The following is an 18,260-nucleotide window of genomic DNA, read 5'->3' on the forward strand; positions in this document are numbered from 1 at the left end:
TCCTCTAGGCTCTCCTCTGGCTTTTATAGTAAAATGAAGCTTCTGTGTCCTTTGTGGCATGCTGATAATGAGGGTAATTCGGGAAAAAAAACTTACATAGAACAAATTCATCATCACATGGCGCCATGTATCCAATAATACATTGTCAAGTGTGAGTTTTTTTCCACACAACAATGTATTATTAGATTGAGAGGTCATGGCGATGAACTTTTTCTCTGTAATCTTCAAATAAGATTACAAAGTTATTATTTCCACACATAGAATTGGGATAGATGTTTTTTTTCTCCGTTTACTTGTCCCAACATAATAACCGTTTGATAACTATTTTGGTTTTTTATTTTCAAATTTTAGCTTTTGAGTTGGTGACGACGGAAAATATGTGGAGGAAAACAAAAGACAAATGAAAACCAAAAACCTCAAAACCAATAACTATTTAAAGCTATCTACGCTTACAAAATTTTGTTTTTGTTGATTCATTTTTATTTCTCCCTTTCCCATCACCCTTCTTCATATGTCCCTTACCCATATACTTTCCTCGTATTTTAAACACAAAAAGTAAAATAATAATAATAATAAATTTAAAAAAAAAAAAAAAAGAATATAAAAAAGGGTCCTAAATATATGTTAGATAACTATTACTAACAGAATAAAAAGATCCTTTGAGGTACCATTTCCCTAAACATTATGTTTGGGGAGAAGGATTGGCAAGTTTCAAGAAATTGAGTCCAAGTTGATAAAAAATGGATCACACAAAAAATTGATAGGAGGGATTAAGAAATGCGCTCCATAATCATTACAATTTACAAAGGTTTGTTGGAGGGTTTGCAAACGACACCTTCCAAGTATTTGCAAATCTCTCTAAAATGCCTTTGTACTGGTCATGGAGGGCTTTATATCTTACATTTCATAACTTAACCTCAGTCACTTGGGACTTTGAAATCATAATCGCTCACCCAAACATAGATAAGATGCCTTTCTGTGAAGATTTCAAGGTCCCTAGCTATTCTACAGAACCAATTCATAAGCATCTGCTCAAGCAAGGTAACGGAAAATTGCGCGAAAGCTTTACTACAGTTCGATGAAAGCTCGTGGTTCCAACTTCCAATTGTACGTTTTTCTCTTGATATATCATTATTTCGAGACTCATGTGATCCAAAAATACATTTAATCGTCCCTATTAGGGATGACAATATATTACAAACTCAGACACGAGAAAATATACAACCGGGATCAACATGTACGGTGCACATGATGATGAAAAATCAAAACAAAATCAAATATACGTAGCTCATTAGAAAAAAATTAAGTGAAGAGTGAGAGACGACAATACGTGAGGTTCTAAATGATTAAAACACCTACCACGCTTAGCCGAAGTTGCATGCTCATTCAATCTTTTCTAGCACTTCCAGTCTGGTTTTTCTCTTCCAACTTTTCATAGTGGCAACAAGGTTGATCAACCCAACAATTTGATTTTTTGTGTATTCCTGCAGTGGAAAAGGTAAGTTCATATTCATGATGTAAGAAAATCAGTGTCCAAAATCTAAACACAAGAAGTCCGCAGTGATGGAATCTCTTACCGGGTGAGCACGTGCCCAGTGTACATATTCAGTTTCCGGAAGATAGTATGCCTGACCAAGAGTAGAAAGAGAGTGAAAGTTAGTTTCAAAACCCCATTTCAACCAAGTTGTTCTAGTCACTTACCAATATAGCAGAATTCCCCAAGATCTTGCTAACTATTTAGTCTATGTTTGAGCTTACCTTAATGAAGGCTTCAACTATTTGTAAATGGGGCTTCACATTCATTGCGACAAAATGCTGCAAGCCATTGATCAAAACCTAAAACCCACAAAGGAGTCCTGAAATTCATTAAGCTGCAAAGGAGAGCAACGCTAAAGGAATGTTGAGATTCATATCTTGTCCAATTTGAGAGAGAACCTGTAGATCCAATGACATGAGAGCCCGCCCTTCATCTGTACACCTCTTGACACGGGAGAGTCCTTCTATGAGAGTTTGGGCCACAATTTCAAGTCCGTATTCTAAGAGGAGGTCTTGAACCTACATGTATACATACATATATTTGCAATCAAGCACATTTTTATTTTTAAAATACATGCCCACTTTCAATAACACATAAAGTTCTTAGCACAAGCATGTGGTTATTCACTATGCAATTCAGATACCAATTTCATATTTAGCAGTTGCGTCATGTCAAAAGTGCATACCATTATACAAAAATATAAGCGCAATTTATCCCTGTAGTCTGATATAAACAACGTAAAACCAAACAACTTATTGTCTGTTATCATTCGGGAAAACAGAACTGTAGATAGAGCACGATGGCATAACAGAATAACCACACAATAACATTCCATACCCAAGGTAAAACCTAATAAATTATTTTCTTTTACCACCCAGGAAAAAGGTAACTTTAGATAGAGCAGAATGGCATGGCAGAATAACCACACCATAAAAATGCATACCCAACGTAAAACCTAATAACTTATTTCTTTTACCACCCGAGAAAAAGTAACTTTAGATAGAGCATAAAGGCATAACAGAATAACCACACAATAACAGTCCATACCCAAAGAATACACAATTTCCAGAAGCAAGCCAATCAAGTCATCCCATTAACCATTCGAACCCTATTGAGAGAAGAGCAACTTCTCCATTTTATTGTGAAAGTTCCAAGAAAAACAGCCAGTTATTTACCTCCTTGCGAATTCCCCCATGAGCAAGCCTTGTTTTATAGTGCTTGAATTCTCCCAATAACAAATCAACATACCTATTAAAGCAACAACTCATGTCAGAAAACTTGACACTTGTCATATGGTAGTAGAGAGGAAAAATTGGTGTGAAAGCCATTTCAGCAAGACTTTTCACAAATCTCTGTTTCTTGCACATACAAAGACAAGGCGAACATGGTCGTCAAGGATTGACATGCAAAGAGGAACCATGCATTAGACCTAAAAGAAGGGCCTAAAACAAGTTATGCTCAGGGAAGAAATTTCTGAGACTTGAGGATTTGTGGCAAATGATATATTTAAGAAAACGCCCAAAAGAAAACAATAAATTATAATGCCATATGATACAAAAGTTAAAACCTTCAGAAACATAAGACCACAAATTGAAGAGCCATAAGCATAATTGAAGTTTGGTTCTCATCCAAGATCTAAATAACTACCACAGAATCAGTTTTTGTAAACATGTCGCTCCTAATTTATCATACAGATAAAGCTTCGATGTGTTAAAAGCTAGCTGGCCCCAAGAAGGAATTTTACAAAATCTGAAAGATCATTGTCAACGGCATGGTACAAGATCATAAAAATGAAACCGGAAACTTTCAAATAAATAAAGAATAAATATCAAGAAACTAACCCATTATGCTCTAGTCCAAGCTCTTTCACTTCCCATTTTGCATTGGCTATCCGATCCACATAACTGCAAATAATGGTTCTCCATGAAATGACAAAGTAGAAACCAAGAGAAAAAGGGGAGCCTTTTTAAATGAAAAGATGTTTGATTTATCTGCAGAAAGAAAAACCTAATAGTAAAGTAAACCCAACCAGGCCATGAACTCTGGTCTTACCCATTAATATGGAGCAGTTGTCTTGCACTTGTCCTATGAATGTGCTCTACAAGATCTGGTACAGCATCAACCTAATAAAGATATATATATAAATTCAAACTGAATTATAGGCATTCATCAAAAAAATTAATGATTTGTCAAAACATTTGACTCCTATAGATGAATAACAAATAAAGAAATCAAACAAGTCATATTAATAAAATTGTGAGAAACATACAAAAACTTAATTGTGAGAAAAATTAGTGTTACTTATACAAGGTTTACAAGCCTACCTAGTATCTAGCAGTACCGAAACAATTTTCTTTTTCTACTTTGGATTTATTTTCAATGTCAAATGCACATTGGTAAGAATCTAAGAAGTATCACTTACAAATACAATTATACAACCCCCATCATAGTATCATCCATGTCACAGAGATATTTATTTATGAGATTCAATTGTATCAAGAATCATTTTATACCAATAAAACATGTTCCTAGTCAATTATTGCTAAACCGTCCACTATGGAAAATTAAACTAAGATCATATCACATCATTTTATTAACACCCCACCAAGCTAGCATGAAATCTTTGAAAAACTCCAGCAGACAATAACAAAGGAACCTACCAGATGTGCATAGAAGTCTTCAACCACAGCAGCATTATTCTGAAGTAGCATTGTCTTGAGATGAGCTTTAGATCTATGCAATATTCGAGCAACAAGGGAGATAGTGTCAGCACCAGCGCATCTTTCCTGCAACAAAATGGTCATGCAACTTAAAGCAGATTTATATTGCATATGGCTTAGTTCTAACTTCTAACTAAAAAACCAAGAGAGTATAGAACATCTGGTAACTTCCATGCCATCACTGAATAGCATTGTAACTAAGGAATTGCTTTAAATTTATGAAGTTATACTGCAACATTACAAAGATTGAACCTAGTGTACAGCATCATAGTTTCGTAACGTTTAAAAAAAAATAAAAAGGATGACTGAAACTTGTTGTATAGGTGTAGCATGCCAACCCATATATGCTCTGCAGACCATGATAAACTGCCAATATGAATAAATGCACAAGTACAGCACATAAAACTTTCTAACTTATAGGGCAAGTAATGAATGCACAAGGTGCATAAAACTCAAAAATTTTGGAATGAAAAGTTGTTATTATTTTCCATCTAAAAGATGATCTAGGAGGACCAAATGATATTTAATTATTACCTTGAGACCAAAGGATGTTCCTGGTGTGTTACTGGGAGGACTCATAGGTGTGATGTCTGTATATGACGAATTTAGAGATGTGGATGAAGATGATGGGGACTTTATCCACTGGTCACAGTCTTGTTGTATTCTGGACAAGGCTGTCTTCAGCCGATCTGTGTAGAACAACATGATAAGGTTCAAGCGTGCATCAGAATCACAAAGTATCATAATCAGTAGATGATCAGATAAAGAACACAAAATAGTTTGAAGCACTGAAAAAGAAAGCACTCACAGTTAATCGGATCTGGTGACCCTTTTCCACCTGAATTGTTGTTTTGCTGAGCAAATGTTTCAAATACAAAATGAAAAAATACCTCAAACAACTGGCATATTCCCTGCAACAATATACTGAATCAGGAAAAATAGACTCATCACAGGTTTTTATTAATAAGCATAAAGAACAGACATGGAAGTGAGAAAAAGATATATAAAGAGTATAAGATACCTTGAAGAACTCAACATTGACTATTTCCAATTTCTGCATAAGCCTGGCGTATTTATCCATTGACCTAAAATGTACAAGAAAATACAGATCAACTGTCAAGCATCCATTCCAAAATACATAATTCAGGCTTTTATATCTGAAAGTGCATTAATCTCTCCAGTAAATACAGAGCAGTTCACCTTAGAAGACAAATAGATGATCCAGTTTGAGCTATGATTTCTCCATCATTATAATGTAAAGATTGATTTCTTGACAGTCTAGGTTTCGAAATTCGACTTGGGAGTTGACTATCCTCATCAATAAAGTCTGCAAGAAGATCTTCATTATCTTCTTCCGAAACAGAATTAGCACCATCAGAATGACTTGAATCACTGTTTTGTTGAGAGACCTTATCACCAAGCCTTTCGCTAAAATTACCATCAGATTCACCAGTTGTACTGTTCCACTTAAGACCTTCTTTGGATGTATGTGCCAGCTTTAACAAAAAGGGGTTTCCATTTCTAAGCCAATTAGAGAATCCACTCTTCTTGGCACCAGTATCAACAACTCTTGTAGACTTATCAGAATGTAGAACCCTGGCATTAGACTTACCCTCAGATGGAACAATTATAGGTGCTCCATCACCAGCAAGCCCGGGAAATGTAATTTCTTGTACTGCATCCGGTGGCATCATGAACCAAATTTCTCTTTCCAACACCATTTTAAGCGCCTAAAAATTTTTTTAAAGTATCAACTATCTATATAAGTGCATCTGGACAGTGTTGTGCTTGTGCATAGTAAAAGTTTAAATCTACAACATAATTTCGAAAAATAAACTAATGAGAATGTATAAAATAAGTGTTGGGAGGCAAAACTGTTCAAACAAAATGTTTCTAATACATTTGAATTGCAATACACAACAGGGGAACACATGTGACTGGACAACCATGGTAGCACACCAGTTATGTACATGCCACCTAAGTAGGGTTTTATCTTGCATGTGATATTACAAGTTTGGACAAGTAAAAGCAAATGCAATAAAAAACTATTTATGTGTGTAACATCAGGCAGTGAGCAATGTCTGGTAGTCCACAACTCTTATTTGGTCACGAGTTCATAACAATCAATAATTTCTTAATCAGTAACCAATCAGTTTTATAATTAGAAAGAACAGAAATAAACAAACATAATATCAGTCATCACATAGCATAGCCCTATTTGGAGGACAAAACCTGTAAAGTTGACTTACATGTATATTCTGCCGATGAAAAGCTAAAAAATAATTTTCACATACTGCCTTCAACTTCTGCCTGAAGTCAGCTGCTTCAATTCCGCAAAATGCTTCCCCAGCCAAGATAAAGACACCCAGATCTTCATAGTTTTTCAAGAATTGGTGTATGCTAGCAGAAGAAACAGAAGCTGAAGAAAGCAAGACCGATACACGAGTAGCTGTGAGTTGCCAAAGATTTTTGCGTCCCCTCTGAAGGGTTTGTGAAACAAATGCTGTGGCATCTTTTCGTAGTTGATACCATGGGGATCCACTTGTTGATGTTGTACTGTCATCCTTACTCGCCTCATCAACTAAATTTTGATAATTAGTGGAAGTTGTGTTTCCTGCAGGTTCAACCAAAGAGCAGGTGGTTGTAGATTCATCTATGTATGCTGAACCAGGCACTATATCTACAGATTCGGCGAGAGAGCCATTAACTTTTTGGGAAGAACAAGGAGGTGAAATTTGCTGAACCCCCCCAGGAGTCGGAGAGATGTCACTTTCCTTCTGTGTCATGCTTGGAGTTTTACCGGCTGAATCCTAAAACAAGGACATAAAGATTTCTCTCATATCCTGGAAAATAAAATGATTCTGTTTTTGTGCGAACATGTGTGTATGTAGGAGCCATATTTCTGCCAAATACCTACAGTCGTAAAGTATGTGACCACTATGGCTGTAATACAGTTCAACGGAATCCAAAGAAAACTAGTAACAGAAGAAAACAGCTTAATTTATTGTATAATATTGATACATCAATACATTTGAGTGCATAAAAGTATTGCAATACAGTTTTCAATTGTTATGACAAAGCAAACAGAAAATGATTTAGAGACAATACTGAACGGCAAAAAACATTCTGACGGACAGGTTAAGTTGTAAACAATGGGAAACACATTCAAATATACTTTACCAGCCAATAGTAATAAGCAGTAACAAAGAGGAACTATCAACTAACATTATTTAAAATTTGGAAGAAGTGCATGTAACCAAAATAAATAAATACATTACCAAATATATAATGAAAAATAATACGATCAAGTAAAAGTGTGAATTGAAGTTTACCCTATTATCCAGCTGAAAGCCCATGATTTCATGATATGAACACATCAACTTGAAAAGGATTGCTAGTGTGTTTAACAAACACTGCCTAAACTTTGGTTCAGGTATCTGAAGGCATAGATCGCTGTAGGTAAGTCTGGAAACACATAAGAATGCATTAGCATGCATACAAGATGTATGGTTCTGTTACATTACGATACTAGCACCGGTAGATGTAGAAAATGTACCGACTATTTTGCATGTGAAATCCCTGATCCTGCAAAGATAAATTAATCATCTAAGTATAGATATTGTCTCACAATACAGCTATAAAGTGAACACCATAGATCTTATCATCTCTTTGTTTTTTAATACAAAATACTCTCTTTTATCAAAACAAAACATCTATAAACAAACTGCACAAGCAGAAAAATTGAAAGAATAAGGTCCCCTGCAAAGATAAACCCAAGGACTGTCTAAAATGTCTTGACGCAGACATCAGGAAGAATGCCAAAAGTATTCTTCCCCCAAAGAAAACCCACCTAGTTCATATGTTAGAAAAATTCTTTTGTTTCTTTCCATCCAAACAATCCTAACAACCACCAAAACTGCAAAGTGCCACAGAGAACTGCCTTCTAATCTGCACTATCTCCCAAAAACCCCTCCACCAAAAAGGAAATCTCCAGCCCCAGCACCCACTATTCCAAGCACCTGCATCTACCTTGCACAAGTTAGAAGGGGAAATGGCAATGCTGAAAGAATATGCATCTTTATATGGGGAGATGAGCAGGTACTTGGTCTTCTTGTTTGGAACACATTCCAACACTGGTAGAATTTTGCATCAGACAAGGCCCAAGCCTCTGTTGTAGTTAAAACTCTCTCTGATCTTCCCAATACCCAGCCTCTGATGAAGCCATTCCAAATTGATTTTGGTCTGCGGTTTAATAAATTAGGGTCATTAGCTCTACCAACTTTTTGAGTCATCCGCGATTTTCCTCTAATATGCTCCCACAACCAACAATATCGTGATCCAGTCCCTCGTCCAACAATTCTAATTCTTGGGCCTTATATGTATGCCTACTAACATTTTCCTCAGACCAGTATTACCCTTTCCTGTACTAGGCCCCCTAGGTTTCTTCCCATCCTTCTACCCCTTTCCTAGTCTTCATTTTTTATTCTGTAGGATACTAGATTATGGTGCGCTCATCCTTTTCTTACTCCCAAATGTACCCTTCCCCATTCTTCATTGTTTACCTTGTGTTTTTGGACTCAATTTTCCTGCTATCCTCTATTTGCCCAAGTGTACCCATCCGACCGCTTTCCTCATCTTCTACCATGTGATGATTGGATTGAACTTTTGTGCAATCCTCAACTCACCCAAGACTGACCTTTGACTGTCATTATGAGTTTCCCAATTGTACAAAGGGAAACCTGGGATGAATCCAGAATCCCTTCTGAATCATAGTCTTGCCTCAAATAACATCAGCTCAAAAAACTTCTGTTGTCCACAACCAAAACAGTAACCTTTCTGAAAAATGATCTAGCCACCCTAACATGGTAAGTTGTTTTGTACCCACATTTTGTATACCCATCGTCAGAGCTTTCCACAGAGGTCTTACATAGCCACCTGTTACTGCAGTGTCCCTAGAGAAGCAAAATGCTGCCTTATCTGAAACTCCTTAATTTGTATACACGTCATTTTCAGGTTGCTGCCAAATTTATCTTTGTCTCCACATTATTGTTTTGGAGAAAGAGAGGAGGGAGGGGACGGGAGGGGAGGGGGGGGAGTGGTTGGGACAGACAGACTAAACATAAGTTTCAAGAAATAAATCCACAACTATATGGAGATATTTTATTTTCTGTGTTACCCCAACACTTTTGCATGAACTATTCTACTTCTAAATCATAATTATATCAGCATACCTCCTCTTGCACAATATTCTTCAATATAGAGTGGGTTTCTGACAGAACTTCCTGCATAAAGAAACTTTGTAACTTCTCAGCAAGGCCAGAGATATCCCCAATTAGTGCATAAGCATCGACCACCTGTTCAGCATTTAATAGTATATCAAGTCAAAGTAAACATCACACAAAACCTGAAAGAGCATACAATTGATCCCTCAACTTAAACTTATCATCCAGAAAAAAGAGAAGAATGATGATGCTGCAACTTAAAACTTTTCTGAACATGCTCTCACTAAAGTGGTTGCAGCATTAATACGTGGATCTACTATAACCAGAAAGCTCTAAATAGTGAATTGAGTAAAATACCACTCATTTATTGATGCTATTCCTTGCAGCTCTCTAATGCCATTCAGTTCAAAGATTTTACCCTCTCCTGGGTGTTTAAATTTGGTGCTGGTTTTAATTTTATTTTTCTGAATAGTGTCTTCCGTATATCCCTAGTTGCTTTTCCTATTTCCAATCAAATTTTACTTGACAAAAACAGAATCCAACTAACAGCCCCAGTTTTATATCAATCAAATACAGAAAACGTATCGAACATTTATTAGAACTTTCAAAAATAGGAATAAGACAATATCAAACTAACAGAAGTTTAAGAATGCAGGTAAAATTAGTTCAGCACAAGGTACAAGCAATGAAATTACTTGGGAGCAATCAAATTACGGAGAAGATACCTATCAGTAATCAACATAAAATTAACTCAAAATAACAAATGGAGCAACATAACCCTTTACTTCAAACGGGGAGCAACATAATATTAACACAAGAATCAGACATAAGATCACTTCAATACATGGTTGGATCAGACAAGTTGTTTCTCAATTCACATACCAAATGGTACAAAGTAAAGGAAACTCGGACTGAGTGGAGCAGAACATAGAGAGAGAAAGAGAGAGAGAGAGAGAGAGAGAGAGAGAGAACAAAAAATACTACTTTCACTTACTAGGTGCTTCGTCCCTCTTGTATACATAATTTGGTACTGATATTCCTTAAATAATATGAAGAAAGCAGATATCTTTACAGAAATTTGAACCATGGTATTTCTGTATCCTCCTCATCAATATCATTGTGTAAAGGATAATGACCACTTAAAAGAATATCAAGCTATTTGAAATAAATGTAATCTAAGAACAACTATATGTAATGAAACTCACGTAGAAATCTACAAAATCTTCATGCAGCATTTGAGAGAAATTAATGATCCAGTTATCAGGAAAAGAGAAACAAAAGAAAGAAAGAAAGAAAGAAAAGCACTGACAGTTATAAAGCCCTCCTCATTGAACTCCTGGCACACTCCTAGCAACAAGGAATCCAGCTTTTGAAGAGTTTTTCCAAGCCAAACCTACACCCATGTTATGAAAAAATAAAATGTAAGCATGATAAAGTTTGTTGGTTTACCAGTAGTACCTAAAATTCAAGTGGTGGGATGCAAGGCAAGATTTCATGATTATTCTATATCCTGAAATGCCCCTCCCGTGTGGGTAGATCCACCACTACAACCCAACATGTGAAACTCAACCTATATTGGGAGGTTCAGCAAGGGGCTTGTAGTTGGTTAAGACTCAAGCATCCACCCCTGCACCCGAGGTCTCGAGTTCGACTCCCCCACACCCCCCAATATCACTTGCTTAAAAAATAATAATAATAAAATTAATAAAATAAAATAAAAAAAGACTCATATTGGGAAGTGGGAAGGTTCCAATTGGAAGGACTTGCACTGAGGACCTCCTTGCTCTAGCAACATGATACAATTTTTGTTGGTTGACCACCCTACTCCCATAGCTTATTAGGATGTGGGGCAACAGTTTTTTTATATTTTAATAAATAAAGTATAATCTAGTAGCCCCTCAATAGGTAAAGATGTAAACCATAAACTAAAGACTTTTTTTAATCCATGGTAAAGAATATTGAGGCACAGAGACATATGAAATATCAAAGTAAATCTGTTAACAGAAAAATGCTTCTTAATAGTAGCTTAATACTTGCCTCTACACCACGGCTCATCTCTTGTACTGCAGAAAGATCTGAAAAAGTATCTAACAGCTGTAGATATTCAGACAGGACTTGAAAGGCCTGTAAATATACATGAGAATTTAACCAAATAATTATAAAGATTAAAATGCAACATGAAACGAAAACTGGAGAGTATAATATAAACTGCAGGAGAACAGATATATAAACCCACCTTGCAGTAATTTCCTTCCTCAACCAGAGACTCGAGCTCTGCTTGCATTTTCAGTGCATGACCAAGCTCAGTTAAAACAGGAAGCATGTCCTGATTTTCATAAAAATAGGAAACTGTATACGTAAGGTTATGCTTATGCAACGAGAACTATCAAAGTGACTATGATGGGATCCCTAGGAACCAGGGAAAAATATCTAAAAAAGATTGTTACTGCTAACCATGCACAAAGTAACAAACATACCAGAAGAGCTTGTTTCTTTTTGGAATTGGAATTTACAATGAGATCCCTAGAAACCTCATTCCTTGATGAGGTCAGATGCCGCCTTCCATTCTGCAAATACAATTACAAAAACAGTAAATAAAAGCCAGAGCAAACATATAAAAGGAGTTTGACATTAAAAAAACATATAAAAAGAGTTTCGACAAAAACAAAGTTATATCAAATAATCAATAGAAGCAAATGAAAAATTCAGAATGACCACATTCTGGATGACACATCCTGCAAGGGCTTACCATGCAGATGACATTTGCAATTTTCAAGTCTTTCTCCAATTCCCTGACCAAATGCATCCCCTTCACTGGCCAAAAGTAAGTGTCAAGATCTCATTTGAAACTGAAATATATTGTAAATCAAACTCCAGCAATGAACTATTGTTGAGCCAGAACACGAGAGAGAGAGAGAGTAGCGTTGAATAAACAACCACTCAACTACTCTGCCACCCTGGAAACAAATGTTAAGATATTTCAATTTGCCGATACAATAGCAATACGATGATAAAAACGCATAACATTCCAAAGCGTGCATTTTTGTTCAACCCACCCCCACCCCCCCCCCCCCCCCCGGCTCTTTCCCCCTCCTCTTTTCTCCTCATTAAAGTGGGGGTGATGATCACCACCTCATTGGTTACAGTTAAATTAGATTGGTTGAATTGATAAAAAAAACACGACTCTCAAAAATAAACTAATCTAAAGTCAACCAATGGGGTGGTGGGCATCACCCCCCCCCCCCCCCCCGCCCCCCACTTTAGGGGGTGAACAAAAGTATTCCAATATTTCAAGGGACTGTTTAGGAGTTTAAAGCACAATTTCAATAACTTATATAGGTAAGATTTCCAGAAGGCCATGCAGTATAATACTTCCTTAATGTACTTCAAAACAATTGCAGAAAAGGTTTAGACATTTTGATTAAAACTTACCCATTACTTCATGATGTTCCATAACCTTGCGGGATAAACGTTCAGCTACTCTATCCAGTTGTGCCAATCTAAGAGCGGCCTACAAATGAGGGTTTAGATGGTAGATAACATTGTTAGACAAGAGGTTGAAAGACATAACCAATGGAATTGATTATTACACTTCCAAATAACCACGCCACAAGCATGCAAAAATAGACTATGACTATTTTATAAATGCATATGATACGGGTTTCAGCCAGCAATGTAAGCATTGCAAATTATGTTGACAAGGACATGTAATCGATAAAAAGTGAATGTGCAAGATAGATAAAAAAGTGGAAACACCATTCAAAGAGAGAATTGAATTTAAGTGCTCGTGATGTAACAGAAGAAGAATGAATATCAGACAAGAATGAAAGGCTATGCATACACAGATCCAAAAGAATTGTCAATACTGCTGCTGCAAGATATAGACTCGTTCATTTCATCTACAATTTTTCCTGTTTCAATTCAACCCAAATAACGAATCTGACAATAATAGAGAATGAAGGCACGATAGGCCCATGAAAAGCATTGGTTGGTTCAAAACCATGATTAGTAGAAAGCAAATGGTTATAAATTACCAAAGAGGTTACTTTTACCAATTGAGCACATAGAGTAGTGAACCATTTGCAGATCGAATCATCCGAACAGTAACATGTATATGTAACTAAGTCCTACATGTGTGAAGAATTTCCGAATGACTATGGCATCATATGTAAGCTAACTAGCCACAAACATATGAAAAGTTATTTAACATTCTAGTACAAGATTGAAACAAAGAGTTCAAGAAAACAGGACATTTAACTCAATTATGCAATATTTTGATAAAACAATTGAACTGATGCAAAACATCAGAATAGTCCATTGAAGATGAAAAAGACAACTTCGAGGGTAATCCTCTACCTGGGAAACAAAAGACTAGCATACATGCTGAACAAAATGAAGAAACTGGAATATGTGGGTTGCAAGGAAGATGGAGAAACTACAAAATCACCTGTCTCTCAAAATAAGCCAGGTCACTTTCTTCAGATGGAATATGCTCCAAAATATGTCTGACTGGATCAAAATTCTACATTTAAGAGGTAGTTGCAAAGCTTTTAAGACAGATAATTCAAATTTAATCCACACAGAAATGGTAACCGTTGAATAAACACTCCGTCAAGAAGTGGAAGCATTAGCAAGTATTATTAGAAAGAAAGAGAAGGTATAAAATTACCAACGAAAACATAACCACAACAACAACAAAATAATAATAGCAGCCCACTATTCTAAAAATTCCCACCTAGCGCCATCTTGGCCCCACCTAGGCGCTAAGCAGCTGGCCACTGCCCTAATTAGTCCATAGGCATTTCAAAATTAAAGGGCACCCAGACCCACTTAAGCATCCGCCTAGCCTGCCTAAACCTGCCTAGGTACCCTCCTAGGTTGCGACTCCCACTTAGACAGAAAATCTATAACTTTCATTTTGCATTTTATTTGTTCAATAAAATGTAAGAGACTTATTGGATACTTGAATGAACACTCATTATATGTTTGTTCCTTATGCTTTCAATATGTTCTAATACTTTATAGTCATTTTATTATGCAATTTATGCATCCTAATACAATTATGTGTTTTTCAAAGTATAAATAGTTAATTTACTTAAATCCGCCTAGCCCACCTAGGCGCTAGGCCCCAATCCACCGCCCGACTAGTGCCTAGCATCTTTTAGAACCTAGCATGACGTCAATAACAATGGTTCATTTTGTTTGTGACTTAACTTAAGGTTTGTTGAAAGATAAGGGGTCCCAATAACATAGTAAAGCAAGGAAAGAGAAGGGAGTAGAAGAATTATGATATAATTCATTTCTCTACCATACACTTTATATGTACAAAGTAATGAATTACAAGTCCAAAAGTCATAATCGTACTGTGGAGAATACATACTTAGACTACTTAGAATAATTTATAAGGTTGGAGCGAGGGAATCCAAGTTGTTTCAATAATTTGCTCCTCATTGTCATCAACCGCAGAATGGTTAAGATATGGATTTTTAACTACCTCTGACATGATTAAATATTTCAAAACAGCTTCTTAGAGAATAACTAAGAAAATGAATAAATAACTGCCCAAATAAATGAAAATATATCATTTTTGGTTGTTGAGAAAAATTATCTCCTACATGTGTGAGCTACCAATAGCATGTGCAACACCGCAGTTCCACAAATATAAATCTCATGAGGGCTAGTTTTTTGATTGACACAAATGTTTTATAACTGAGGAAGTATCGCAGAACACAATTGACATTTCTTCTTGTGGTTGTCAAAAAAACTATTTCCTATGATTATGAGCTACCGTTAGCAACCTTTCTACTACTTGAAACATGGAAGATGACTTGGTAAATTCCTAAATAACCTAACATTAACAAACTACAAGTCATGAGGGCTACAAAATAAAATAAAATAAAAACATAATTATATAGTAGCACCTCTTCATAGAATTCTTTCTCTATCTCCTCTACTTCTTGACCATGATGTTTGCTTCCATATATTGAGCTCAATTCTTCAGAGCTTGATGATAGACTAAACCTTTGATGCGGAGGCAGTCCAGCAATAGCACGAGCAACAGCTGCAGCAGCCGCAGCTCGTGCAGGAACCTGTTCGATAAGGTAAACAACACATGAAGACATTAAGAACGGAAAATTAATGTTAACCCTGTGCCAAGCAGCCAAATTTTGCAGTAAGCACAACATTTTCGTTCCCTACTTCACAGTGAATTAACTAGACCATCAGATTAATAAGCATTGCTCTTAAAATGATAATTATTCAATTAAACCTTCTTCTTAATTACCACGAAACCGCAGATAATCACCCAAAACAAACTATAATTCAGTATATAAAGCAAAATTCACACACTTAGAACAAACACTATCAAATGACATGATCTAATTACACAATTTCAACTCGCTTTTACTCCGAAACAATCGAATTTCACACAACTAAACAGGAAACGCATCGAATTGGAGCGCCAAAAAGCTGCATTACGTGCAAAAACCGAAATTTCAATCACCTCTGGTCGATCAGAAGCAGAGGGGAGAAGGCCGAGCGATCTGGCAGACCTAACGGAGCGCAGAATCTTCTCGCCGACCTTTGATAAATCCATTGCACCACCTTGGAAAAGCAAAAAGGGGACCAAGAACAAAACCCCAGGGGTCTCAATGCCCTCGCTCAAATCGCCATTGAACAAAAACGGATTCGCCAAAACGCTGCCAAAGGGAGACAGATTCGGCTGCATTTCAATTCGAAACTCCGAGATCACGCGCTGCAAAATCCATTGCAGGAAGGAGCTGCGATCGCGGTTTTGGATCTGATGGTTTCAGCGCGAGTCCGCGTCGTTGCTTTTGCAGACTTGGAGTTCTCTCACTCTCAGCGCCTAATCTTTTTATTGTTAATTGCTGTTGCAAGGATATGGCCAGAAAACAATATATAGTCAAATCTCGCAAAATTAATGCACTATACTATTACGAATGCTCGAGTAAAATCCATTAGCACGCGTTATACTTTGTGCCGATATGTATATGTTTAAAATAATAAAATTTGTCATCGTTGGAAATAAAATAATGAAAAGCTAATCACAAAAGTGGACATTTTTAATCATAGGATGCAAAACTTTCATAATTTCCAAAATGGGCATACAGAATTCAAATTTTGAGAAATGCTAAGCGATTTCCAATCGGGTTGGCCATAATGTTATAGGTCAAAAGATAGTTCTTTTATACACAAAACTTATCTTTAATGGAGATCTAGGCCAAAAAATCTTGGGACCCGTCGGGTCAAAATCTAGCCACATAGCCAGTGGGTTGGCCATCCTTAGCTAGCCAGCCAGCCGTTTAACTGGGCCCAGCTGGATTTTTTTTTTTAAAAGATGAAATTAAAAAAAAAATCTAATTTTTTTCTTATAAATACCTAAGATATTTCTACAACATTTTTCACATCATTTTCACCATTCCATATCATCTTATCTCATTTTATTTCAATTCTTCACATTCTATTCACCTCAAACATTTTTTTCATACACAGTCTTCTCTTTACATCTTCCAATAATCTTTCCTTTAATTTTTTTCAATAATTTTCAAGTGGCCACATCTTCAAGTGGCACTCAAATTATGTCCAGAGGCTTATTCATTTAACGACAAGTGACACTCAAAATATGCCAAAAAATATTATTTTAATATAGTAGTTTAATTCAATTAACCAATAAAATTAAAGAACAAACTTAAAATAATAAATTATTGAGGGGGCTAAAAAATAGCCTGCTTCGGTTGGAGATTGTATATAAATATGGTCTAGCATTGTTCATTAAAAAATTATTTCTTGTAAGGCTATAATCTGGATGGAGGCTAAACATAGACCCCTTAACTGGAGATGGCCTAAGAGCATCTCGAACAATCATTCAAGTGCCCTGGTAATTGGATTGAATTTGCCTTCAACCCAAAAAAATCATCTCCACTAGTTCCAAAATGGAGGGGAGATTAGGCCAACGGCAGAAGCCCTTTCAGTTGCTCGTGCAACTTTCGCCAGGGCTTGCGTTTTTTTGCAACAGGAAACACCACATTGTTGCCAACCCACATACATATCTTGTTGCCCTTAGAATGTGTATACATCTTATACTGTTGTAAAATCACAAAAAAAAATCCAAATAAATACAATTTGTTTTTTAACAACACACTTAAACAAATTAGTCAAACAACAAACATACTATGTACACACTTACAAGACATACAAAAAATAAAAAAATAATGAATAATAATCACCCTTACTCTTGCCCTTTCTCTTTTCAAATGGTAGACTTTGCCCTTCCAGCGCTCCTAAAACGAGTGGAGATGCTTGAAGGGACTCTTTCAAATGTGAGACTTTCCATAGACTCTGTCATCTCTTTTTTTTTTTTCACAATGTTTTATGAAAGCAGGTCCACAGTTCTCAATTGCAAGGGGCATTAGGTGATTCAATCCACCAAAACCAACAAAAATGAGCTACACCCCAGCCCAAACAAGTCAAACAAAATAAAAAAATGAGGCTCGACTACTCACTTGGGCCAAAATCACCCAACCCAGCATATGCAGGAGGGTGACGTCACCCACATTATTTTCTTTGCATCAGGCGTGTGGGCTTCACGCTCGCATGAGTGCGAGCGAACCACCGAATCCTACACTGCTGTTTCCACGTGGCACAATATGATTTGTTGGATTTTACAAAAAAAATAAATTAATTAATTAAATGGTCTATGTTAATTAGGTAAGAAATAAATATACTAAAAATTAAAAATTACAAAATTGTGACAGTGACGGA

At 36.2% G+C, this 18,260-nt stretch overlaps 1 protein-coding gene across 2 annotated transcripts; it reads right to left on the reverse strand.

The window, feature by feature from the left end:
* Positions 1-1,092: 1,092 nt before the first annotated feature.
* Positions 1,093-16,399, reverse strand: LOC137741723 (uncharacterized). Of its 2 annotated transcripts, none has more exons than XM_088679328.1 (25): positions 15,982-16,399; positions 15,401-15,568; positions 13,927-14,001; positions 12,912-12,990; positions 12,229-12,293; positions 11,957-12,046; positions 11,716-11,805; positions 11,517-11,603; positions 10,789-10,872; positions 9,489-9,611; positions 7,814-7,842; positions 7,590-7,722; positions 6,507-7,067; positions 5,458-5,987; positions 5,279-5,342; positions 5,066-5,168; positions 4,792-4,946; positions 4,198-4,323; positions 3,590-3,660; positions 3,379-3,441; positions 2,713-2,785; positions 1,936-2,055; positions 1,759-1,836; positions 1,578-1,628; positions 1,093-1,484 (listed from the first exon to the last, which is right to left on the reverse strand). In XM_088679328.1, the coding sequence occupies exons 1-25, from the start codon at positions 16,204-16,206 to the stop codon at positions 1,383-1,385; spliced, it is 3,345 nt and encodes a 1,114-aa protein (XP_088535454.1). In that variant the 5' UTR covers positions 16,207-16,399; the 3' UTR covers positions 1,093-1,382. The 2 variants fall into 2 exon arrangements, with proteins under 2 accessions (XP_088535454.1, XP_088535455.1); XM_088679329.1 differs by having other exon boundaries at positions 12,229-12,288; positions 15,982-16,371.
* Between the last annotated feature and the right edge of the window lie 1,861 nt (positions 16,400-18,260).

The sequence above is a fragment of the Pyrus communis genome, chromosome 11 (genome assembly GCF_041283825.1).
Source record: "Pyrus communis isolate YQ-2024b chromosome 11, ASM4128382v1, whole genome shotgun sequence".
Lineage (NCBI taxonomy): Eukaryota > Viridiplantae > Streptophyta > Magnoliopsida > Rosales > Rosaceae > Pyrus > Pyrus communis.